General features: G+C 43.4%; 1 protein-coding gene and 1 long non-coding RNA gene across 5 annotated transcripts in view; one reads left to right on the forward strand and one right to left on the reverse strand.

The window, feature by feature from the left end:
* Positions 1 to 6,645: 6,645 nt before the first annotated feature.
* The window catches only part of MYO1B (myosin IB), a 201,828-nt gene continuing 181,704 nt past the window's right edge, over positions 6,646 to 26,769 (forward strand). The window contains exon 1 of one of the 4 annotated variants that reach the window (XM_006069448.4): positions 6,646 to 6,817. Coding sequence is in view for 2 of the 4 variants with exons in the window: in XM_044936636.2 (XP_044792571.1) it covers positions 25,690 to 25,692 (3 nt within the window). In the remaining 2 variants the exon portion in view is untranslated. Of the gene's footprint in view, positions 6,818 to 25,549; positions 25,693 to 25,745; positions 25,769 to 26,205; positions 26,411 to 26,769 lie in introns of those variants that run through there. The other 3 variants (XM_044936636.2, XM_044936637.2, XM_006069449.4) reach the window with 3 other exon arrangements.
* Positions 24,252 to 25,415, reverse strand: LOC123331732. The gene is made up of 2 exons (XR_006548481.1): positions 25,162 to 25,415; positions 24,252 to 24,395 (listed from the first exon to the last, which is right to left on the reverse strand). It is a non-coding gene; the product is annotated as an uncharacterized LOC123331732 (long non-coding RNA).

The following is a 26,769-nucleotide window of genomic DNA, read 5'->3' on the forward strand; positions in this document are numbered from 1 at the left end:
ACAAATGTATTTTGTGGAGAAAAAAATTACACTTCAGTTTCACTGCCCAATTTTAGTGCTCAATTACACTCATATTTTATAAAGTACCGTTTTGGTCTTCACATATAGTTCCTACAAGGAGCACTATTCCTGAGTTTTTAATTCTCTTTTTGTCTAAAAGTTTTAGCAAACTTTCCTGCTTGGAAGAAATTTTATCAATCATTTTTTACCCTGTAATATTTTTGTTATAGCTTATCTACAGTTTTTAATTTTTTAAATTAATTCTATTTTTAAAGAGGTATAATTGACAAAACAATATTAATTTCAGGTGTACAATGTAAAGATTTGATTTTTGTACAAATTGCAAAATAATCACCACAGTAAGACCAGTTAATATCCATTATCATACAGAGTCACAAACTTTTTAGTTGTTTTCTTATAATGAGAACTTTCAAGATCTATTTTCTTAGCTACTTTCTATCTATAGCTTTTTTAATACTTAAGAGTAAGAGTTGTATATTTCCTGCTGAGAGCCAGAAGCTGAAAATGCTATAGAAATATTTTCTACAATACCTATTCTGAATCAAATGATACTTTAAGCAATATGCATTTATTTTCAAAGCACTCTTTTAAATACATAAAAAAAGATTTTTTTTTCATGGAACTGAGAAATACTAATTCAGTTCTTACTGCATTTAGAGCACTATTCTAAACTAAGAAATATATACATTAAAGAAATGAGACAGTACTTGTTTTCTCAGAGACAAAAAAAAAAAAGAGCTCACAGATGTGAGAGGAAGTCTATTTTTAGACTTTAGGTAAGAGATCAAGCCCTGAGGCTAGACTGACCAGCTTCACATCCTGACTCTAGTGTTATTACTGTGGAACCTCTGGCCGGTAATAATCTTTGCTATGCCTCAGTTTCATTCTCTGTAAAATGGGATCATAAAAACCTGCCTGACTGAGCTGTTATGAGGGTTAAATGAATGAACACACATGCAGAGAATTTAGATTATGTTCTAGAACAGAGTAAGCTCTCTCAGGAAGTTCTTACTATCATGGACTTGGTGTTCCCAAACTGAATTACTCCTTTAGTCTAGAGATTTATCATCTAGTTGGAAAGGCCAAAAAGAACAACTGGAAAGGTTTCACAACCTGGGACAAACTGCGAAGTATGGAGGTGTGGCATCAAGATGTTACCAGAGCAAAGGAAGCAGGATCCAATTGAAGAAGATGGTCAGTAATTGGTAAGAACTGAGTGTGGTCTCAAAGGATAAGTACAGTGGGTGAAAACTAAGGACAGGTAGGCAGGGAGAGAAAACATGGCAAGAATAAAGACTCTTAGACTTTTTAGAACCAGAGGCTCTGAACACATTCAAGATGATGTAAAATAACTAAGAACAGAGAGCATGAGCTTTTTAGCTAAAATTCTAAAGTTAGTTGCCCACAGAACCAGTGAGAAAATCTAAAACTATGACTTCCAGCACACTATGTCATTTGCTACACCAATATGAGGTAGAATCAGGTCATGTGATCCTTTTGTTGGTCAATTTTCTCCAATGTTGAATTCTTAAAAAAAATTTAAGGGTTCCAGTAAAAACATCTAAGGAAAACAACAACTCTACACATTTAGTGGTGAAACAATTCTCTTCCTGGGACACACACAAATGTGTTTTTATTTCTAAATTTTTCCACAAAGATGACAGGATTTTCTGTGTTTTAATTTAAATCACTGCATATTTTCCTTGAGGTAAAATATACTTCTTACATTCTTTTACTCCAGGATTTGAGAATTTATGTTTATGATTATAATAACAGTCTTTTTGTCTCTTCACAGATTCTTGCTTGCTGTTGCTGCATCGCTTCAGTCGTGTCCGACTCTGTGCGACCCCATGGACTGCAGCCTACCAGGCTTCTCCATCCATGGGATTCTCCAGGCAAGAACACTGGAGTGGGTTGCCATTTCCTTCTCCATCACAGATTCTACTTCCTTCAAATAGACTGAGGAGAAAGTAAAAAATGCTTTGTACTTGATGGATTTATTATCTATTCTTGACAGTTATTAGAACAACTGTAATCTGCTTCTTTTAAATTTAAAAGTTGTTGATTGATTGACTTTTGGAAAGAACAGCCAGGAAGGTAAAAGTATTTAAAAACCTTATGGTATGTCTTCAGAAGTTTGAAAGTTATGAAAAATAGGCCAATGGTATTTTTAAAAGAGAAGCATAGTTTTGTTCTAGAAACATTTTTGGGACATTGCACAGGAGACAGGGATCAAGACCATCCCCATGGAAAAGAAATGCAAAAAAGCAAAATGGCTGTCTGGGGAGGCCTTACAAATAGCTGTGAAAAGAAGAGAAGGGAAAAGCAAAGGAGAAAAGGAACGATATAAGCATCTGAATGCAGAGTTCCAAAGGATAGCAAGAAGAGATAAGAAAGCCTTCCTCAGCGGTCAATGCAAAGAAATAGAGGAAAACAACAGAATGGGAAAGACTAGAGATCTCTTCAAGAAAATTAGAGATACCAAGGGAATATTTCATGCAAAGATGGGCTCGATAAAGGACAGAAATGGTATGGACCTAACAGAAGCAGAAGATATTAAGAAGAGGTGGCAAGAATACGCAGAAGAACTGTACAAAAAAGATCTTCACGACTCAGATAATCACGATGGTGTGATCACTGACCTAGAGCCAGACATCCTGGAATGTGAAGTCAAGTGGGCCTTAGAAAGCATCACTACGAGCTAGTGGAGGTGATGGAATTCCAGTTGAGCTATTTCAAATCCTGAAAGATGATGCTGTGAAAGTGCTGCACTCAATATGCCACCACATTTGGAAAATTCAGCAGTGGCCACAGGACTGGAAAAGGTCAGTTTTCATTCCAATCCCAAAGAAAGGCAATGCCAAAGAATGCTCAGACTACCTCACAATTGCACTCATCTCACACGCTAGTAAAGTAATGCTCAAAATTCTCCAAGCCAGGCTTCAGCAATATGTGAACCATGAACTTCCTGATGTTCAAGCTGGTTTTAGAAAAGGCAGAGGAACCAGAGATCAAATTGCCAACATCCTCTGGATCATGGAAAAAGCAAGAGAGTTCCAGAAAAACATCTATTTCTGCTTTATTGACTATGCCAAAGCCTTGGACTGTGTGGATCACAATAAACTGTGGAAAATTCTGAAAGAGATGGGAATACCAGACCACCTGACCTGCCTCCTAAGAAATTTGTATGCAGGTCAGGAAGCATCAGTTAGAACTGCACATGGAACAACAGACTGGTTCCAAATAGGAAAAGGAGTACGTCAAGGCTGTATATTGTCACCCTGCTTATTTGACTTATATGCAGAGTACATCATGAGAAACGCTGGACTGGAAGAAGCACAAGCTGGAATCAAGATTGCCGGGAGAAATATCAATAACCTCAGATATGCAGATGACACCACCCTCATGGCAGAAAGTGAAGAGGAACTCAAAAGCCTCTTGATGAAAGTGAAAGTGGAGAGTGAAAAAGTTGGCTTAAAGCTCAACATTCAGAAAAGGAAGATCATGGCATCCAGTCCCATCACTTCACGGGAAATAGATGGGGAAACGGTGGAATCAGTGTCAGACTTTATTTTTTTGTGCTCCAAAATCACTGCAGATGGTGACTGCAGCCATGAAATTAAAAGATGCTTAGTCCTTGGAAGGAAAGTTATGACCAACCTAGATAGCATATTGAAAAGCAGAGACATTACTTTGCCAACAAAGGTCCGTCTAGTCAAGGCTATGGTTTTTCCAGTAGTCATGTATGGATGTGAGAGTTGGACTGTGAAGAAAGCTGAGCACCGAAGAATTGATGCTTTTGAACTGTGATGTTGGAGAAGACTCTTGAGAGTCCCTTGGACTGCAAGGAGATCCAACCAGTCCATTCTGAAGGAGACCAGCCCTGGGATTTCTTTGGAAGGAATGATGCTAAAGCTAAAACTCCAGTACTTTGGCCACGTCATGAGAAGAGTTGACTCATTGGAAAAGACTCTGATGCTGGGAGGGATTGGGGGCAAGAGGAGAAGGGGATGACAGAGGATGAAATGGCTGGATGACATCACTGACTCGATGGACGTGAGTCTGAGTGAACTCCAGGAGTTGGTGATGAACAGAGAGGCCTGGCATGCTGCGATTCATGGGGTTGCAAAGAGTCGGACACAACTGAGCGACTGAACTGAACTGAACTGAATAGCTTCTTGGTTCATTTTCTCAGTGTTACTAGGATGAATTCAACAATTTCTACTATTTTCTTTTCTGAACTTGCTTTAAAAAAAAACAGGGAGAATGCCCCAGGTGTCCCCACTCTGGTAGATTCTTCTTGAAGCAAAACTGTTCTTACATAACTATGCTCCCAATTTCTTTTTTGGGGCAGGATCTCCAAAACCTTCTTGAGAGAAGCTCTCTTAATTATCCTACTCAGTACATACCTGTCTTAAACCTACTTTTTACTAACCTGGTCTTCTTCCAAGATCAAAACGTTACAGAACTCGCCCATTCTCTCAAACCACTTATTTACATTTGTTCTTGTGAACCTACCATTTGAATTTCTGTGATTTTTTGAAAAGCTGGACTGGACAGCAGAGGTCAGCGGCTCCTTGACTACCAAACTGCTAAAAGCAGTTAATTTGGAACCTGAAGTCAGATGGACAAAATGGAGAAGAGAGCCCAACACTTGTCATCAGATAGCAGGTCTGTATGCTGTCTGTTGCGAAGGGAGAAATCTTCAGGGTGTTCTTTAGGCTAGGTTATCAAAGTCTGAGGTGGTGTGCTTGACTGGGGTGAAGAATGTGGAGTCAGATTGCCTGGGTTCACACCCCAGCTCTCCCAGTGTTCTCCGTGCCTACTGCTCTGCAGTGACCACCCTGAAGACAATCTTGTATAATTGTTACCTCTCCTGTTTCTAGGCACTGACTAGGATCAATTAGGGTTTCTTTTGAGGTCTCTCAGTCAGTGACTGGGACTGGAGTAATCTCAATGGCTTTGTAACTCACATGTCTGTCTGTTCACCCGGCTGAGGGCTGGGTCCTCCCTTGGCGTCATCAGCAGAACCACCCATACCTGACCTTCCATGTGACTTGGGCTTCCTTATAGCATGGCTGCTGAGTTCCAAGGATGATTTTCCCAGGAGAGGGCCAGGTGAAAGCCGGAGCTCCTTTAACGACCTAAAATCAGAAGTTTAAGTGATGTAACATCACTTCTGCTGGATTTTATTCGTTAGAATCACATCACTAAGTCTAGCCTATATGCAAGAGGAAGGCAATTAACTCCATTCCTTAATGGAAGGAGTGTAAAGGAATTTGCAGGCATGTACTCAAACAAGTATAGCCACTTATTAGCTGGAGGAATTCTCTGTTCTTGGTTTCTGGTTTGTAAAACAAGGACAAAGAGGGTAACTTACCTCCCAATTTTTTTGTGAAGATTAAACAGGAAAAGAACAGTACCTGGTACTCAATATGTTTAAGTTTAGAACATCTCTGGTGTCTTATGTAGATCAGAATGCTGATGGTGCCGTTAATGATAGTGTCATTTCAAAGCAAGATACAGTTACCTTTTCAGTCTCTACTGGTAGCATTTGACAAATAGCACTGCCTGTGGTTCTTATGCCTGTGGGGACAGTTACTATATATGGTCTCAATTCTTTGGTTCACCTCCTTTTAGTGACAGTTTCCAGATATAGGTCAGTCCATTTAAACCTGGCCCCATTTTTGGCAATTTATTTCCTTATTGGATAAAACAGAAACATGAGTAACAATTACCATGTCTACATTGCTTTCAACACCTTAGCCAAGTAATCCTCACCTCACCCAGTGAGTAAGTTAGGATGAGCACCCTTCCCTTCTTGGGATGAGGAAACCAGGGCGAGGGTCAAATGGCTTGCTCTGAATTTTACAAAGAGACAAGAACCCAGCTGGAGTGAAGGAGGGCCTGATTCTCTATCCACTCCAGGATGCCGAAATAACATACAGATGAACACTTTGTCACTGATTATTCTATATTCATATGTACTGTTGTGCAGATATTAAAAAATCTTGTAAATAAAAGCACACTTTGCTACTCAGTACACTTTTTTCCTTTTCGGTCAGATTAATATTTTCCAGTATTCTTGGGTATCCCAACTTTTTTTTATCCAAGGGAGAAGGAACAATGAGCAGTCCTACTCTTTGCCAGCCGGTGCCTGCAGTCTGGCTTCTAGTTGTTATTCCCCGCCGGCCCGGTCCCCCTGGCCTGCCCCTCCAGTAATTATATTTGTCGTTTGATGTTAATAAATTCGGGAGTGAAAGATGTAGAAGGGCCGTGCCTTCCGTGGGCTGAGAGGGACGCCTCTTCCTCTCCCTCTTTTCCACTGCTTGCCCCGTGCAGGCGGGTCCTGGGGCCGAGGCTGCACCCGCGCTCACCGGGGGGCGCTGTGCCGCCGGCCCCGAGGCGGCCGGAGGTGAGTCGGCTGGGAGGCGGCGGCTCCCGGTTCTGCCGGCTCGCGGAGGGGCGAATCCCAGGCTGCGAGGTCGCCGCCCCCGCCCCTCGGCCGGCCCCTTCGCCCGCGCCGGGGAGAGGGGAGTGGCCGGGCGCCTCCCGCTGCAGCGCCGCACTCCGCAGCGGCCGCGCACTCTGCAACTGGGCGCGCACGGGAGCCCCGGCCGCGGCGCTTGGAGGCGGTGTGGGAGCGCGGGCGCAGGGGCCGGCAGTCGCCGGGCAGCAGCCGCTAGCAGCATCCGCCGAGTAGCCGCGTGGGAGCCCCGCAGCCTCGCAGAGGGCCAGCGTCCCGGAGCGCGCCGGAGAGAGTGGACGACGAGGAGGCAGAGTGGCGCTCGGCGAGGTAGCGCGAGCGCTTTCCCTCTTCCCCCTGCCCTGCTCGGTCCTTTGTGCCCGCGGTCCCCGTGGTCCTGACGCAACCCGCGGGGCGCTGGGCAGCGGGGTCTGCGGTCTTCACTCCCGGGCCGGGAGGCGATGCGGCGAGAGCCGCGCACCCTGGAGGTCGCGCAGGGTGGTCGCGACTCCTCAGTTGCTTCGGGGGCGGTGGGAGAGTAGAGGGCGCTAAACTAAGTTGCTCTCACTTTGCCCCATCCCCCTTGTACCTGTGGGCAAAGTGGAATCCAGGTCTTCCTGGTGTTCACCCACACCCCCTCCATCCCCCTGGTGCACAGCTGTTTCCTGGCCCCCTGGTTCTATAGAAGGAGGCGGGGTGGCCTCCTCCGGGAAGGAAAGCAGAGGGAGAACAATGGGGCGTCCTGGGGAGTGGGGTTCAGGTGCGGCGTGCCCCGGCGGCTGGGGAGAAAGGGCCCGGGACCCGATGGGGCGTCCTGCGCGTGCAGCTGCGCTCTGCTCCTTTGTTCCACCGCAGCGGAGGGGGCTGCCCTGGGTCTCGTTTCCTGCCCGGGATGGGATTGATTCACGGTCCTGGAGAGGGAAGGGGAGGGGGCGGGGCAGGAATGGAAGCAGGAGCGGGCGTCCTGGAGGGTTCTTGCTGGGGTGGGGAAGAGGGTTGGGGAGTGGGTGATGAGAGAGTGGGGAGTTGATTACAGACACCCAGCATTTTGTCCAAGGGCTTGCTGTGTGGGTTTCTGGAGCTTATTTGTAATGCTTTGTTCAGACTGCGGCCGAGCGTTTATTGCTGCAACAAGTTGTGTACTTCCTTGAGTTCTAGGCGTTCTCAGTGTTGGTTTGTTGAAATAAATCTTCTTAATTAGAATGGAAGAAGACTCCCCCCCACCCCCCCGCGCTGTAAATCAGAGTATTTGTGTGTATATATGTGCCTGTGGGTCCGTGTTTGTAGCTAGTAGGTATTGACTTGAATGGGTAGGGAGCAAATTTTATAGCATTGATTTTGACACAGTTTTCTCCATTGTAATATAACAAATTTCCAGGAATATTTGAGGAGGGAAACCATCAGAAAATTAGACATTGCTAAATAAATGAATCAGGTTAGATAACACCAGATTGAAAAACCCTTTACAGTCTTTCCCAGAAAACACATCATACACACCACTCTTTGGGCTTTGAGTTGAGGAGTCACGACTTCTGTGCTTTCACTGCCATAATGTGGGTCATCTGGACTAAGAGAGAGAACGGTTAGCATTATGGTGAACAGGAATCTTTTTTTAGGGGGAGGTAGAATTGAATGTAAGGTGTTGGGCATATGTTAAGTGACCCTTTCCTAGATTGGAATCAAGAGGCCCAAGAGGATTGGCTGACCTCCCGGGGGGAGTCACAGGGGATTGAATGATGAGTGTTTTTTGAATGGAGTATTCCAAGCGAAACCATTTAGGGAGGAGGCTGACATTTCCAGGCATTCATGGTTTGTGCCTATGGGACCCTGGTGGAAAGATCCCAGAGTTGTACTGAAGGTTAGAGTTACTGTGGGGATAGTTTAGGAGACATTCAGTTATAGTTGTCTGGCTGCAGGCAGGGCTGGGAAATGACGAAGAGCTGCTGCTTTGAGATGTCTGAGGGCTCAGGGGTAAACTACCCCGTTGGCTGTTCATTTGAAGACAGCCAAGTTTTGAAAGTCTCTTAACCTTAGAAGGGGGATGAGAAACTTACTCCGGGGGAGAAAAATGTTTCCTGCCCACTCAGTGGTAATGGAAAAGAGCTGTACCAGCTACTAGGATGTGGTCAGATTTTTAGGCCAGGCTGAAAAGCAGTGGGATTTGTCCTTAGGAGCCATTACGATGTGCAGCTGAAGTGGGATGCTGTCCAACCGTCAAGCTGTTTGTCGTTATAACTAACACACTGCTTGGCAAAACATGGTGCCATGGGCAGTGAACAGAGGAGACTGCCTTCCTTACTGTTGTCTTGGCATTTGGGGCTTTTTATGTTGTGAATTGTTTTGTAAAATAGAGCACAGTTGGATTCCTCCCAAGTACTCTTTGGAATATACATTGACAAAATGCAAAGTGTAAGACTGTCACTGCTACCAAAGACATGGATGGGAGATGCTCTTAAATAGCTGGTCTATGGCCACAGGCCATTCGATGTATTCCCCATTGTACGATGAGGCTGGTTACAGGCTGCACCCTCTTCATGGGATGGGATGAATCATCACTTTGTCAACCCTGGAGTTAAAAGACAGACTCCCTGATTGCTGCACAGTTACGCAAAGCAACGAGGAGCTTCTGACATCAGTGGGAGAGAGTGGGGGTGGGTGGGAGTGGTATCTGGCCAAGAAGGGAATCCTCAGAGGGTAGGATCCATGTTTTTAATATTTGTTCTCCTTTTGGGTGAGATTCTTCTATTGTCCCCCTCCCTTCTGCTGTTTCTTATTTTTTGGTTGTGCTGGGTCTTCATTGCTGAGTGGGCTTTTCTTTCACTGCGGAGAGCAGGGGCTACCCTTTGTTGCAGTGGATGGGCTTATCATTGCGGTGGCTTCTCTTGTGGAGCGCAGGTACCACGTGCATGGGCTTCAGTAGTTGAGGCTCTAGGACTCTGGAGCGCAGGCTGAGTAGTTGTGGTGCCCGTGCTTAGTTGCTCTGTGATAAGTGGGATCTACCCTGACCAGAGATCTTACTGGTGCCCTTTGCATTGCAAGGTAGATTCTTAACCACTGGACCACCAGGGAAGCCCCCTTCTACTATTTTCAATGGACACTTTGATTTTACGCTATCATTTAGTATTTACTATGTGAAAAAGGTTTTATATGCATTATTCTATTAATCCTCACAACTTGATAAAGTGGGTATTATCTCCATTTTAACTTTTGAAACTGAGGCCTAGGGAGTTTGGTAACTTGCTTAGTTGTGTAGGTATCTAGTAAGTGGTGGAGGTGAGATATGATTTCTAATCTCTGATCCCAAGGTCTGCAGTGTATGGTATGATTATCTTTTAATACTGGGAATGATAGCAACTTGGTTATCTATTTGATTATGCTTAGTCTCTCAGTGTCCAACTCTTTGTGACCCTTTGGGCTGTGGTCCGTCAGGGTCCTCTGTCCATGGGGTTTTTTTAGGCAAGAATACTGAAATAGGTTGCCATGCCCTCCTCTAGGGGATCTTCCCGACCCAGGGATCAAACCTGAGTCTCCTGTGTCTCTTGCATTGCAGGTGGATTCCTTACCTGCTAAACCATCAGGGAATCCCAAGTATGTATTTGTTTAGCCATTTTCAGATTTCATATCACTTTCATGTATCTTACCATCATGGATTCTTTCAAAAACCACTGTGAGATAGGTTTGAAAGGCTAGATTAGTGACAGCTCTTCAAATTGTATTGTTAAAAAGCTTTGCTGTTTGATGGCCTATGTTAATAAACTTTAAGGGAATGAAATAAATGAAAAAGTTATGCTGCACATTTTTAAAAATAAGTGTTTTTTTTTTGGCAGGGGGAACATTTAAAGGTAGTGGAATGGAGTAGATCTTATAGTCACTTGATATTTATTGAAATCTATTTTAGCCCGTTTTTCTTCCAGCCTTTATTAGAACACTGCACTTTGCTTCTTTACTGAGACCTAATGCCAGCGTGTCTTTTTAGAAGAGGAATAAGGAGGGAAGGAATGTGATTCTAAAGAGGAAGTGGGACATCAGAATTGGAGTCATACACAGCAGCAGGCCGTAGATTTTCCCAGCACTTGCTTTTTGTCCTGGCAGTCGCCTTTTACAGAAGACATTCTTCCTTAGGGAAGTGTCAAGGGTCTTTCTTTACAATATCCTCTGAGATCATCACATTTCTGAGCTCTGTGGGAACACACATTCCACAGGATTTCTGTGCTCATCCTGTCCCCACAGGGGAAGGGAAGGGAAGCTTAGGCATCGACATGAGAGGGGAATGGAAGTGGTATCTGTCCTTGGGGTGGGGAGTGGAGTATGGTGCTGAACTGGTGGCACTTGACCTTGACCTAGGAGACCTCCGAGTGCAGGATCGGAGTGGATCCGAACACTTGGCATCATCAATTGCTTATGGACTTCTCAGAATGCTCCTGGGCAAGTGGAAAATTCCATATTGGTTTCTATTTGTTGTTGTTGTTCCTAAGATAAAACTTTGAAGACTGAAAGTTCTACCTTTACTTGTTTAATTATTTCAAGCTAGGACATCATTTGGGGTCTTCAGAGACTGTAGTATAAGTGCAGTAAGTTTTGTCTCCTGAGGCCATTACATTCTCGTCCATTGGATATTTAGAGGGGATGCACACGTGTAGGCTGCTGAGTGCTAACTGGGAGCACCTTCCATACCAGCTAAGAGGGATGAAGGATGCTCTTATAACTCCCATAGGTTTCTTTTCAGTTGCCAGTGTCTTCATCAATTCATATCTTATTAAGCACACAGCTGATGTAGGGCTGTGCATTAAAAAACAGCAAAGAAAATCTGTTGTGTATCAGAGGATGTACAGGGCAGCTCAGTGCCCCCAGAGAGCGGATGTTAGTGATGAAGAAGAGGACTGTGGCAGCTGTGTCACACAAGGCCATGCCAACACCTGCTGCTGAGACAAAAGCTGTAAACAAACCAAACTGTGAGAGTGGGAGGACCCAAGCACAGTGCCTGAGCCTTGGTTTTGTTTCCTCCAACTTCTGATGGTGCCAGAGGATTGAGTCTCTGAACACCTGCCTCTGAAGGCTGGACTGGTTGGGGTGTTAAGGAGCATCTTTCTTGTGAATTTGCTGCCTGAGGAGAGAGGACCGTATCCTTTTTTAGACCCCGAGGATGTATAAAGTACCATCCCATGGGAGAGGGTGTTGCACTCCATGGTTGGTCCTGCTGTCTAGCAAGTCCCTCCTGCTTTCTTCCCTGCCAGCATCCCACCATTCCTCATCTTGTGTTCAGCCCCACTGAGGCTGTTCATAGACTTCAGGCCTATTTACATTGTGGACAGGAAATGCCAAGTCACCAAAGAATTGTAATATATTTTGCTACATGACATTCATGTTGCTGTCCATTAAGGATTGGGTACTTGGGCTGTGTCAGGCTGCATCCTGTATTCTCCATAGCCTGATTCATTTATTCCTCATTGTTCTTCTCTCCATAGCCTGATTCATTTATTCCTCATTGTTCTTCTTTAGTAGGAGGTATTTGTAAATGGGGGGTTGAGTAACCGGCCCAGGCTAGTAGAGATCAAACCCAAGACTGTGTGCTTCGCCCTCTTCCTCTTGGTGCAATGCTCTTGGAAGCCTTGAGGAGTGAGTTTAGAGTTAGAGAGCGAGCCCACCCTGACAGTGTCTGTCCCTCCTAGATCGCTTCCTTTGTCCCCTGGAGTCAGGGCTCCTGTGTCCTTGCCTGCACTAGTGCTGGGAGAGTTGGTTGAAATGCTTCTGAGTTTCTCTTTTTTTTCCCCTGTGTCTTGTGCTTGGCTCTCCTGCATTATTCTCTCAAGTAAGGGGGACTTGGTGAAACAAACCAAGGAGCCAGCCGTGCCTGGTGATCTTTCTCATCCTCTGCTGATCACTGCCTTTTCTGTGGGAGTTCACTGGCCTTCTGGGAGTTTTCCAGGGCTTTGTCTGATCTCTGGCCTCCAGTCTTTGTGGGCACAGTTATGCTGCTGGGCATTCAGTTGGAGCTCAGAGTCTCATGCATGTGGGTAAACTGTGGGAGTACCATTGCAGAGCTGGAACTTTGGGCGTTAAGACTTTGGACAAAGAAAGGAAGAAAAGAATTGGTATGAAATGCATTCTCGTCCAAGATAGGCAGTTTTTGAAGTTGAAGTCTAGAGGTAAATGAAAATGGATATTCTTCCTTTGCTTAGCAGATAAACCATAACATTGAGCTTTACAAACACCAGGTGCCTGGCTCGTAGATAACTCGGAGGGGCCAGGAGGAGACCAGGTCTCTGCTTTCCAGAGACTTCTGATCAATCCTGCATGGACTCAAAATGCCTTGAAATTACACAGATGGCTTTATTTTGTTGTGTTAAAATGAAGATATGATTCAGAATTGTACTTTACAAGTTTTAAAACTTGTTAAAAAAGATTCACATCTTTGAAGAGACTTTAGAAAATTGCATTGAAAGGACAGTGGAATGGAGCAGGTTGTTCATTATTGGTTTCGTTATTGTGTGTGTGCATATTAGTTGACTGGTCGTTTTCACTGGCTTTATGAAAACATTTTCTGCACACTTCCACCAGAAGAGAAAAAAACAAACCAAAAACCTTGATTGAAAAATTCCCGCTGGCCCTACTGACTTTTGCCAGTGTACACCTTCTCTCTCTTACCCTGGTGCTCATTTCTTATAAATTCTGTATTAGACTCTGAAGCACTGTTTGCAGTGTTCAGATTGCAAATAAGCTGATCATTTTTTCCCTTGAAAGTGCTTCAAAAGGATCATCACTCTTTTATTCATTTTATAAAGTCCCTATCTAAATGCTTTTAGGAGAAGTTTAATTTTTATGAACATAGGGCTTAGGCCAGTTTGCATGGCTTTTTTTTTTGGCAGCCCTCATGCCGTCTAATTATAGTTGTAATACGCTGACCACAGTTTTGATTTACTTCTGATGTGGTGAGCCATCTAGTAAAAAGTTCTCACTTGCTTGAAATCTTCAGGGTGTTGAGAGGCATTCATAAAAATATATGAACCACCACATGGGGTCAGATTCAGGAATCTGCTTTCTGCCCTAGCAGAATACTAAGTATTTTGTGACAATGGAAGGAGGAGACTATATAGCTTTTATAGATCTGGGGGCAATCTCTTTAGCACCCATAATTGTATAATCTCTTAAAAACCTCTCATCCTTGTACTTAAATTCATATATTCAGATTCTTGAATTGTTTATTTGTATCCTGTGTTATAAACATTTCACACCTTCTTTAAAGGCAGAACTTGACTCTCTTGGTGTTTTGACTTCAGATATTTAGTTTTTGGAATGGTAGAGTGGTAAAATTGAAAGGGCCTTCAGGCCACCCCCATAACCCCTTCCGTGTATCTGAGAACTGCCCAGGCTCAAAAAGTTAGCCAGGGGTACATCTGTCAGTGGACTCCAAGTCTTTGAACTCCTTGCTCAGTTTTCTTTCCAGGGGAGTATCTTTCTCTCCAGATCCATCAAAATCCATCCTTAGGGCCCATTACCTAAGTAGTTGATCCTGTGTCTGCGCTAATCTTACAGTCATCTTGACTTTGGGTTTCGGAAGCATCACTGACTTCTCTATTTTCTGTGACTTTGACATCCGTCCACTCAGTTACAGTGTCGGGTTGAGTGTTGCCTTTTATTTTCAAATCCCTAAGTCTGTTCTGGTTCAGGCCTTTAAAAGGCTGGGTTACCAGAATGCAACATTTCCCAAAGGGTGTTGTTCCATGAAAAGTTAGTAAAAAAGAGCTCCTTGGCCAAGTTAGTATTGGTTAAACAACATTGTGAATAAGTTTCTTTAAATAAACTTAAAACAGTTTCCTCTATGCAGAAAGCCCTGTCGTGGGCTTTTATTTGTGACTGTGCACTGTGGATCTCCAAGAGGAAGATGGGGTGTGTGCAGGTCCCAGCATCTGTGACCAGTGTCCCCCGTTGTGGCAGGATCACTTTGTAGGTAACACAGCTGGAGTTACTACATTGTACTGTTTCTAGATCTGTCACGGTCTGGCTTTCCATGGGACCATGTGTTACTTGGTTCTCGCTCAGATATTTCTTTTGCTTCTCTGCCTTGTTCTCCTGGATCTTTTCCTTTTTCCTGGAAGCCCCTCTCCACCTGTCACACCTACACATCTGTCACAACCCAGTTTTCCTGAGCTGGTAGCATTTACTGTTTCACAGCTTATGACAGTGAAAGTATTTGAAACAGTCAAAGTATTGGAAGTAACACTGCACACCCATAATAGTTAAATTACTGGAATTCACACCAAATGCCATGTTCTGTCTTTGTGTCAGTTGACGTGTCAAATGCATGTTGCATTGTTCTCTCTCCCTCCACATGGGTCAACTTGCACATATATTCTCCAAGTGTGTGGCTTGTTTATTTATTTTTTTATTTTGTGTTATTGGAATTACATTCATAATAAAAGTTCAGGGAGAATTGATATCTTTAGGGTCTCATGGCTTCCCATCTGCAACCTAATATACCTTTGTATTGATTAGGTCTTTATGTCCTTCAATGAAAGGACGTAGAAGACCTAAGTAACTTTAATAATTTTATGTGTAAAACTTTTTCACAACTTCTGTTAGATTGGTACCAAGGTGCTTTATGGTTTTTGTGGTCATCATGAGTGGAATCGTTTAACACATTTCTGATTGGTGTCTCTGGTATACAGAAATGGGATCGATTTTGTATTTGTTTATTGATGGGTTCTTGACCAAGTTCACATTACAACTAGTGTTTGCTATGGGAGCCTGGAGTCGGGTGGCTTTTCTAATAAAAGTGTGAAATAACTAACAGCCTATCATGGAAATGTCATAACTCACTTCAATTTAAAAATTCTGTATGACAATTTCAGAAGTAAGGGGAAGTGGTGATTATTGGTTGTTTAATGCATTCATGTATTCAGGCATCAAATGTTTGGGTGCCTAGTATGTCCTTGGCATGGTATTAGGTGCTGGGTAACAGTGAGCAGAGCAGGCGTGTTTCTGTTCTCATGGAATGTGAGGGGAGAGACACTGCGGAAGTGAACACAGATATTTATGGCATGTTTGTGAATTGTGATATTTGCTATGAAGGGAGAGGACAGGACACCGAGAATAAGAAAGATGGGGAGGGGAAACTTTGGCTTGGGGGCAGAGGGAGGGCCTGCCTTAGGAAGCAGGCATTCATGCAGCTGCCTGATGTGCATCTCCAGGAAGAGAAGGATGGTGGAGTTTTCCAGGCAGTGAAGGTGGGCCCAGAAGCCCTGAGGTGTAGTCCTGCTTTAATAATAGATTGATGGAAATGTTAGTAATCAATGATTTAAAAAGTTTGACTTCTTAGTAAGTTATCATCATAGTAAGTCATCAGGAAGATCCCCTGGAGGAAGGCATGGCAACCCACTCCAGTACTGGAGTTCTCTTGCCTGGAGAATTCCATGGATAGAGGAGCCTGGGAGGCTCCATGGGGTCGTGAGGAGTCGGACACCACTGAGCGACTAACACACCCTCATCATCATAGTGGTATGTAATAGTGTTTAAGTTATGATGACATAAAAATGTTTATTTTTGGTCAGTGTATTCCCTTTCCTTCTCAAATGAAGCTGCCCAGGTAAAGAGAGCACTGCCTGTGTGATAGGGCTTGAATGGGGCTACTGCCCACCCCCAAGCCCCTGCTCCACCCCTTGAGCACTGCCGCTGCCCTGGTTCCTGGTGGCTGCTGGGCACACCAGTGTCCTGGGCTCTGCACTGTTGGACTGAGATTTGCTCTGTGGTCTGGAGAAGCCCTCTCTCTCCTCCTGGGAGGGCTCTTGAGCAGGGCCATCTTTGGCTGTTCCAAGGTCTAGGGTTTCTCTCTTCCATTTCCCTCTGGCCCCTTCTCTAGACACGCAGAGGGCTCTATTGTGACAGGGTGGGGTGGGGGTGGGGGACTCTGATCTGAGTCATGCACACTTGATTCCACCGCAGACTGCACACTTCAGTCGCAGCTTTTTGGTCTTTGAGGCTTTGTATCTGGGCCAAGTGTGTCAAGGTTTGGTTTTCCCTTACATGATGATGACCCTTACTCAGTGAGACAGTGCGGTTCAATTGTCATAGACTTTGCTTTGGGGAGGGTACTGGGTTTGAAACCTGACTCTTACGCTTAGCAGCCCCTGTCCACGTCCTGGGGCACATAGCTTAATCTGTCTCTGCCTCCATTTTCTCATCTGCAACATTTGGATAATAGTAGAGCCTTCTTCCTTGGGTTGTATTAAGAATTCAGTGAGTCAAAATGTGTATAGAATAGTGTCAGGCACAGAGCAAGTGCTTGGTATAAATGTTGGTTGCTACTCCTTAGTCTTTCCTGAAAATGGATTTCTGGGGTTCTTCCTCCCTTTCCCCCAGTAGATATTCAGATTTGTTTGACTCTAAGTGGTGCATATAATATATGATATGATATGGGTCTCTAGATACTCCTCTGAGAAATGTATATGAAGAAAGATGACAAAGAAACGAAAATGTTCACAGTGATCATGTTTATTTAGTAGATTGGGATGGCTTACTTTACAACCCTATTTATTTTCCATGTTTTCTGTAATCTGGTTATGTTACCTCTGAACTAATAATAATACACAAAAATCTTATGAGAAAGATCAGGCTGCTGTTGCCCAATGATTCTCTCAAGTAGGGCAGAAGAGGGTGGGATGCCTGGGGTCTGCCTGTTTTGATTGCAGTTCACAGGTGGAGGAGTTTCCCATGTATGCTTATAGTTGCAGGAACACACCGTATTTAATAAAAGTCTTCAGCAGAAGTATCCCTAAAAGTTAGAAGACAGGGATGTGGGACCTTGTGAGGCTCTTCTGTCTTTGAGTGTTTCTTTTTCTGCCATCATTTTCCCTTTTTGTGTCTTGCTGCACTCCCTGAGCAGGCCTCTGGCCATCTGTTACTCTCTTTGGTCTCCTCTTACTCCCCTCCCTTTGAGAACCGCTCCTTTCAATGACCCCATCTTTCTCCTTTACTTGCTTGTCACGTGGAAATGATGCACACATTTCTACAATTCAAAGTAAAGACTAAATTTTATTATTTTTAATTGTAAAAATAAATGTAACTTTCACCCTCAAAAATCTAAATTAAGTTGCCTTTTATTTATTCATATCTAGAATTAATTAACTTTCTAGCTCACTAAAGGCTGGGGGAGTGGTCTATGTGCTGTGTGCTAAGTCACTTCAGTTGTGTCTGACTCTTTGTGACCCCATGGACTATAGCCCGTCAGGCTCCTCTGTCCATGGGATTCTCCAGGTGAGAATACTAGAGTGGGTTGCTGGGGGTGGTCTTTGATTTCCTAAATCAAAGCACTGAGAATCTTGGGGGACTTGGAAAATTGAGGGAGTGTTGAAGTTGAATTTTTTCTCTTTCCTTATTTTGCTTAGGGTTGTCTCATGGCCACCATCTTGTTATGTCTCAGAATTTTTAAAGTTTTCCAAGCTGAAAGAGCAAAATTCTGGAAAATTATTGTTGTTCACTAGCTAAGTCGTGCCTGACTCTTTGTGATCCCATGGACTGCAGCACGCCAGGCTTCCTTGTCCTTCACTATCTCTCGGAGTTTGCTCGAACTCGTCCATTGAGTTGGTGATGCCATCCAACCATCTCATCCTCTGTCGCCCCCTTCTCCTCCTGCCCTCAGTCTTTCCCAGCATCAGGGTCTTTTCCAATGAGTCTGCTCTTTGTGTCAGGTGGCCAAAGTACTGGAGCTTCAGTTTCAGCATCACTTCTTCCAATGAATATTCACGGTTGATTTCCTTTAGGATTGACTGGTTTGATATCCTTGCTGTTCAAGGAACTCTCAAGAGTCTTCTCCAGCATCACAATTCAAAAACATCAGTTCTTTGGTGCTCAGCTTTCTTTATGGTCCAACTCGCACATCTGTACATGACTACTGGAAAAACCATAGCTTTGACTATATGGATTTTTGTTGGCAAAGTGATGTCTCTGCTTTTTAACGCTGTCTAGGTTTGTCACTGCTTTCCTTCCAAGGAGCAGGTGTCTTTGAATTTTGTGGCAGTAGTCCATCGGCAGTGATTTTGGAGCTTAAGAAAATAAAATTTTCTGGAAAATTGCCAAAATACATCTTTAGAAAGAGAACTTCGCCAAATTTGACACATTTCCTCAAAAGCCTGTTAATTTTAATTACTTTTTTAAAAAGTTCAGTGAGCTTTACAGTTTTTCTTTCATATGTCCCTTCTCAAATAATTGTGAGTGGAGAAATGGGCTTTTCTGCTAAGTTTGTTTTATCTACAGGAATTTATTTTTAAGCAGTGGCATGCTATGAATATCTCAAAATGATACTGATACGAATTTCAAAGGAAATGTGACAGCAATGTTGCCTGGTATCAGCAGAATAGCTATTTATTTGAGAAATATTGCTAATTTCAGTGATGTTTCACAGTCAAATATAAAATCTGGTTGAGGGGATATAAATAAAGGGATGCCTTCCTATACTTTACTCCACAGTTTGTGTAATGTTTTTCATCTCCAACCACAATGTCTGATTTGAACATAACATAAATATTTATGTGTGTTCTTTTTGGTAGAACTTCTGATATAAGGAAGTCTAGTTTACTTACGGTGAAATCTGGATCAATAGATTGGGTGTAAGGAATCCTCCTGCCAATGCAGGAGACCTGGGTTCCATCCCTGGTTTGGGAAGATTTCCTTAGCGAAGGGAATGGCTACCTATTTTCCAGTATTCTTGCCTGGAGAATTCCATAAACAGAAGAGCCTGGTGGGCTACAGTCCACCAGTGGGTCACAGAGAGTCAGACATGATTGAGCCACTAACACACATAACTGGGATTTAGTATTTACTTTTCAAAGGGATTCATCAGAGTGAAGTGAGTGAAGTCGCTCAGTCGTGTCCGACTCTTTGCGACCCCATAGACTGTAGCCTACCAGGCTCCTCTGTCCATGGGATTTTCCAGGCAATAGTACTTGTTTCTTTAAAAAGGAAACAACATATATGCTACTACTGAGTAAGGCAGCAGTTCTGAAAGGTCTGTATTATCCCTGACCCACTAGGCATGGACAAGATCTTATAGCTTGTCTGTTTCGCTTCATATACACCAATACGTCGAGGAAGAGAAATTTGTTGGATTTAGTTGACGCATGCCAAGGGGATGGCATGAGTTGTTTGAGAAATAGTGGTCAAACTGTCAGCCCAGCCTTAATATTTGCAATTTGTTGATAATTTAAAAACGAAACAGAAAAATGTAGGTAAAATGCAACAGGAAACTGTTTCCTATCTCATGGACTTTGGGATGAAAGGGTTGACAGCTTCTCCCCTTGAATGGGAAAGTGCCCCTTCCTTACCTGTTAGTCAGCAACCCTGTTGGACACTTGATACCAAGGGGCTTCACCTTCTGTGATTCCACTCCAGCTCTGCACTTGCCCTCCTGGCAGCAGTGCCTGTGTGTTGATCTTCTCTTCCTAGAACAGTTAATAACCACGGCAGATGTTGGGAGCCCAGTTCCGCAGTCATGCAGCTGTTAATGTGTCCAGTTGGATTTCTTGAAAGAATTAATTTTTAGGATCTCACTCTGAGGGCTACAAGTAAAATAGGATTTAGAGGGAAACATAATTTCGTGGGAGTTTGCGTTGGATGTTGCAACAGATGTGACATGAAGGTAGCATGGCAGCTGAAGGGAGTTCTGTAGTAAAATTCCCATTTATCCTGAAACCAGGTGACTCAGAAGGTCCAAGATTACTAACAAACACTCACTTTTGGGTATTTTGTACTAAAAAAAAATCATCTTAAGAACATTACAGAAAGTTTAGAAAATGAAACTAAAAGAAGACTCTTCTTGAGCCAGCTAACTCTAAAATATCAACTATGACCATTTCTGAATATTCCTTTTCAAGCTTTCTATGTGTTTGTTTTGGAATGATTGCAATCATAGAGTTCATGTATTTTCTATATTACTACAGGTTTTGAAATAAATTTTATAGTTGTGTATTCTGTTGAGTACAATCATTTCTTGAAGCACCTCTTTTTTATTGGGCATTTGGGTTGCTTCTACCACTTTGCTGCTATAAAATAATAATAGTATGATGAACATTTTTGTACATTGATTCTTTTCTGTATTTTGGGTGATTTACTGATAGTAGCTGTTGAGAATGTGCTGATTGGGTCAATGATTGTGGTGAGTGTTCTGATGTACCCTTCTTTACTCAGTGGGGGGCTGTAGTGACTGGGTTGGAGAGGGCTGGGGAAGTGGGGGTCTGGGATGACTCCCAAGTTTCTAGCCTGTGTGACGTTGGGAATGGTTGGCACAGACAGGTTGAAAGTGGTGGGTTTCATTTGGGATGTGGGGCCTCCAGGCAGAGAGTGGGGTTTAACAGAGCCACGAAGTGCAGACACTAGGGCTCAGGGACAGACCAGGGACTGAGGTCTGGATGGAGGGACCATCAGCATCTAGGTGTGATCGAAGCTGTCACTTAGAGTAAAGAGGGAGGAAGAGAGAAGGTGGGTGATAGAAGTCTGGGAGATGTTATTTTGTGACAGGTGGACAAAGGAGAAGAAGCTGCTGAGGAGAAGAAGGAGTGGTGGGGGTGGGAAGCGGACAGCCAGGAAGAAGTGGCCAGAGGGAAGCCAGGGCTGGAGAGAGGTTTTAGGAAGAAGTGTGGTGGGCAGCCAACAGGAAGGGTGGCAAAAGTCAAGGTCAAAGGTCGGGTATATCAGAAAGCTTGGCTGTGGAGGAAGAGAGAAGTAGGCAGTCTAACAAGGGGTTATAGAATGTCTTATTAATCTGCATGCAATGCTGGGACAAAATGCTATGACTGGGTGTTGTACACAGCAGAAATAAATTTTCTCACAGTTCTGCAGACTAGAAGTCCAAGATCAAGGAGTTGGCAGGTTTGGTTTCTTTGAGGCCTCTTTTGTTGAATTACAGATGGCCACCTTCCCACTGGACCTTGTACAGGCATCCCTCAGTCTGTGCTGGCTGTGTTCCTGTTACCTTATGAGGACACCAGTCATGTTGGGTTAGGGTCATTTTAACTTAATTGCCTGTTTAAAGGCCCCGTCTCCAAGTGTTGTTGTTGAGTCCCTCAGTCGTGTCTGACTTGTTTTGCAACCCCTTGATCTGCAGCCCGCCAGGCTCCTCTGTCCATGGAATTTTCTAGGCAAGAATATTGGAGTGGGTTCCCATTTCCTTCTCCAGAGATCTTCTTGACCCAGGGATAAAAAATGGTAAAGAGAGGTAAAGAATCCACTTGCAATGCAGGAGATGCAGGTTCAGTCCCTGGATGGGGAAAGATCCCCTGTCCCCGTACTCTCAGGTGCTGGGGGTTAGGGCTTCAGCATATGAATTTGGCATTGGGGTGAAGGCACAGTTCAGCTCCTACCAGGTGGATTCTAGACCTGCTGACACACTTGTTCTTTCTCCTTCCTCGTTGTCCCCCATCCTGCACACCGTTGATGCTCTGCTGCTCCTTGTCACCCTCACACGGAGCCGCACGAGTGTGGCTCTGGTGACCTTTGCTCTAGTCTCATCCTCACCTCCCCTGGTCCCTCGGTGTCCAGATTTTCTAGGATTTAGGTCTTGGCTGGCTTTATTCTCCTCCTGGAATCAAGTTCATTTATTTGTCTTCAACTCCTCCCAGCTCTAACTCAATCTCATAGAGCAAAGTGTTCATTCTCTCAGGTGTAAAGGTTGTGTCAGGTTAACCCTGTAGTAAATTTTATTTGATGATCAGACTAAATCATTCTGTAATTTTATCCTCATGGCTGCTCATTTCACAGTTAAAAAAAAAACTAAAACATAGTGGGAACATTGATTTAGTCAGGGTTCAGTCAAAATTTTTATGAGTTCCCCTCATATTTTAGAAATTAATGCTTTTTTTCCCCTCTAAAGTTTCGATTTGGATTCCTTTCCAGCCCCCTGCCCCCACCAAGAGCCCATGTCAGTTAAAATAAGACTTGAGTGGGTGACTATCCCAGTATGCCTGGGGGCAGAACTATTTGGGTAGATATGGTATTACTGCCTTTTTTCTCCAGATGTGGGTTTTTCTCTTTTTGAATTAAAAGTATATAGAAGTTTAGGTTGTCCTACTAGATGCAGAGGAGGGAGGCTTTCCATGCATGGTGCTGGGGAACGAGTTGGGGTTGAACTGTGAGGATATGTTATTTCACATGGTTGGTCACTTTGGGGTGTCTGTATATGTGTTTACATAGTGTTTCTCTCAGTAGTCTATTGAAATATATCAGCATGATTTCTACATAAAAGTTCATATTTTTGTTGAAAAGGCTATCAGATTTCTCAAAGGAGATAAATTATGGGTAGGTTTGCTGTTTGGCTACCTAAAATAGAAGCACCCAGATTTTTCTGGGCAAGCTTGAGAAGAACATTTATCTCTGTCGACAGTTTTAAAAGAAGTATATAATTTTAAAGTATGAAACTCAAATTTAGTTTTTAATAGTAACTTCTGTGTTTTTTCTTTCTATCTTTGAGAGGCAGGTTATTGGAAAGACATGTGACCTTGTACTCTTGACTCTATGTCTGGTTGTGGGTTTGAAGTGTTATTTTTGTGCTTTCTTAAATGACTTAAGCACTTCTGACTGTACATTTGGGACAGAATAAATATGGTAGTTGGATATGGTTTTGAAAAGCCAACTAGATTTTTAGCCTGGTAATATGATAGTACTGTTCATTCTTATAACTGTCTAGGCTCATAGCTTTAAAAAACTCTTTAAGCTCCTAGTGACCTCCAGATTGGCTGGATTAGTTGGTGCTCTTTTCCTTTGTAAAATATATCAGCTGATGCCCGTAACACAGTAAATGCCCAAAGTTGGAGGGCCATCCTATAGTGTGCTCTTGAGCTTCTCTTCCTACCAGTCTATGCTTATCTGGACTCAGTTGTGTTTATTTCAAGCCTATTTATGCCAGCTTTACTTACTATTATAGTTAATATAATGATTTTAAAATGTATGCAAAAAGAACTGTTTCTATGAAAATTCCTTTGATTATTTTATAAGCCACCTAATAAGAATAAGTTTCTAAAAGTGATTACAGCTGATTTAGGAGTAGCTGAAGTAACTAAAGGATTTGCTGTCGTTTAGTTGCTCAGTCATGTCTGACTCTTTGTGACCCTGTGGACTGAACCCTCCAGGCTCCTCTATCCATAAGATGTCCCATGCAAGAATACTGGAGTGGATTGCCATTTCCTTCTCCAGGGGATCTTCCTGACCCAGGGATTGAACCCGTGTCTTGCTTGGCAGGCAGATTCCTTACTACTGAGCCACCAGGGAATCCCAAAGGATTTGGGAGATCATAAAATAAAAGTGTTCCCATTAAAACTGCCAGTTATTTAGCATAAGTAGATTAATTTGTGATTATGTAAACCTCAGAATCTTAGTGACTCAAATAATCACACTCACAGTGGGTGGGCCATTATAGGTGAGGTGGGAGGTCTGCCCATGTTGCCCTGGTCCTCAGTCCAGGGTGCAGTGTGAAGGAGCTGTACCCTCTGAAACGCTGCTTATCCCTGTGGCAGAGGAAGGGCAAGTGTGAAACCTTCTTAGCTATACACCTGAATTTAGCAACCCCGTAGAGGAGAGAAGTGAGCATTTGTCAGGAATACTGCAGTCCACCCCACATTGCATCCCAGGTGTCTTTATAGCCTCACCTTTCTTTGAAGAAATTAGACCTGGAAAGTGATGCCATGGAGAATGTTTTACAAGAGACCACTGGGGACTACAGTCAATGGACATAGACTCAGAAAGCCTCAACACTACAGAAAAAGATTGGAAAATAAATATATATCTTTATAGGGTTTATTCAAAATAATAGGTTTTCGGGGACTTCCCTGGCGGTCCCCTGGTTAAGACTCTGTGCTTCCACTGCAGGCGACTCGGGTTTGCTCCCTTTTTGAGGAACTAAGATCCCACATGCCGCTGCTAAGACCTGGTGCAATTAAATACATATATTAAAAAATAATATTAATAGGCTTTGGTATATATCATTTACTTATGACTTCCAACCTTAACTGACCTTTTAAAAAAACCAACCAGCCAAACTTAAACATTAGGATGAAAAAGGATGTGAGTCTTAAATCCTCCTCTCTCTCTTGTGCCTTCCTATTAAGTTAGTTTCCCACCGCTTATGATAGATTTGTCTGTTATTTCTCTTACACTTACCTTCTTGTTTCATTTCCATTAGTTCTACCCTAGTTCTTATTCCTGACTTCTAGATTCATGCCCCAGCTGAATTTCCTGCTGCTAGCTTGTACGGTGCATTTATGCAAGTAGAAAAAGGTGTCCTTTAGGGCAATCACAGCCCCTCAGGAGCGTGACTTGATGTCAGTCCCCACATTACCCCTTGGCTGGCCCATTTTTATGCAGTGCATGAACTGAACACTGCACAGAGCAATCCCATTTCCTGCTTCTTCTCACTCCCCCAATGAATTCAGATTATTTCCTGATCAAATCTCAAATTTTTGTTGTCTCCATGTCTGCTCAAAAATTTTTGATGACTTCCCATCATCTATAATGGCTGTCCTCAACTTCATTTTCCATCTGACTATCACCAGTGACTGTCAGTCACACTTGTTGCCCTCTGGATGCGCTGATACCAGTAATGACTGCAAGAGGCAGGCTGTGTGATGCGTCCCTCTCCTCTCCCGCCCATTTCCACCCCCTCAGCTCACACTCTCAGCCTTGCCCCAGCTCACCTTTCCTTCCAGCTTCATGGCCCAACAGGACATGAAATCAGCTGTCTTCTGCTGCCGTTCTGTCTAGACACCATCTTCTGAATAGGTTTTGTACCTCTTGTTTTAAGTTCTTCTCTTTTTAATCACATCCTGAGTGCTCAGTTGCTTCAGTCGTGTCTGATTCTTTGAGACCCTGTGGACTGTATCTTACTAGGCTCCTCTGCCCATGGGGATTCTCCAGGCAAGAATACTGGAGTGGGTTGCCATGCCCTCCTCCAGGGGATCATCCTGACCCAGGGATCGAACCTGCATCTCTTAATGTCTGCTGCATTGGCAGGTGGGTTCTTTACCACTAGCGCCACCTGGGAAGCCCTTAATCACATCCTAGTAATCGTATCCTGCTGCTGCTGCTGCTAAGTTGCTTCAGTTGTGTCCGACTCTGTGCGACCCCATAGACGGCAGCCCACCAGGCTCCTCCGTCCTGGGATTCTCCAGAAAAGAACACTGGAGTGGATTGCCATATCCTACTCATTCTCAAAAAGGATCCTCATGGTCAGGTTTCACCTCTTCAGCCATCCTTCTGTGATTCTCCTAGACCATGAAAATAGTTCACCTTTGAACATAGATGGTAGTCTCTATATTCTTTTTATAGTGAATTATCAGCCCTATGTGAGCACTTGTGTGTTTTTTTTTTTAATTTTATTTTGATGTGGACCATATTTAAAGTCTTTGTTGAATTTGTTACAATTTTGTTTCTGTTTTATGTTTTTTTGGCTTCCCGGCCTTGCAAGCTATGTGGGTTCTTAGCTCTGCCTACTAGGGGTTGAGCCTGCCTGGCATTGGAAGGCAAAGTCTTAACCACTGGGCAGCCAGGGAAATCCCTGAACACTTGTTTTATTAGTCACATTGCTCCTAAGCATTTTTTTCACCCACCTAGTTTGCTAATGACAGGGAAACAGTTTAAGGGTCTCTCATTCCTTGTTCTTCCAGTGCCTTTGCATCCTAGGGGCACAGGTCAGAACAGGAGGCTGTGATTGGAGGAGAGTCCAGCCTGGTTAATCATATAATTCAGTTCTGGATGGAAGCTGAGGCTGTGTCTTCCTAGCCACAGGATATTGACCTACTTTCCCCCTCTTATCTGTTTGCAAAATATTTGTTGTACTTAGTGTGTTTTCCCTGTCACAACGAATGTTTGTCTCTCCCTTTCATATGAACTGAATGCTAAAGTGCTAGTTAAATTGGTGGAAAAAACAATGGAGAAGAAAAGTTGGTAAGCAGTTTTAATTTCTAAACTCGGATGTCATAATTATGTCATTTAAAGAGAACTCTGTAGTTTTTCGATCTACCTGCCTACCTACTTACCTAGTGAGAGACGTGATTAAGGATAGAGTGTAAATTTAAAGGTGTTTAGGCCTTTGAGTTGATGCTTTACAATATTAAAATATGGTAGTTTGAAAATCTTTTTTTCATAAACTACTTGTAGCAGGAAATGAACTTTTCTTATTTGGCCATATACAATGTAGTTCACTGTTAAATATTTATATCTTACCAAAACTTCCCTTGGGAAAATTTACTGTATAGTTCTATACCTGGTCAAACTGTTTAGCAGTTGATTTTTCTATAGCTTTA

The sequence above is a fragment of the Bubalus bubalis genome, chromosome 2, assembly GCF_019923935.1.
Source record: "Bubalus bubalis isolate 160015118507 breed Murrah chromosome 2, NDDB_SH_1, whole genome shotgun sequence".
Classification (NCBI taxonomy): Eukaryota; Metazoa; Chordata; class Mammalia; order Artiodactyla; family Bovidae; genus Bubalus; species Bubalus bubalis.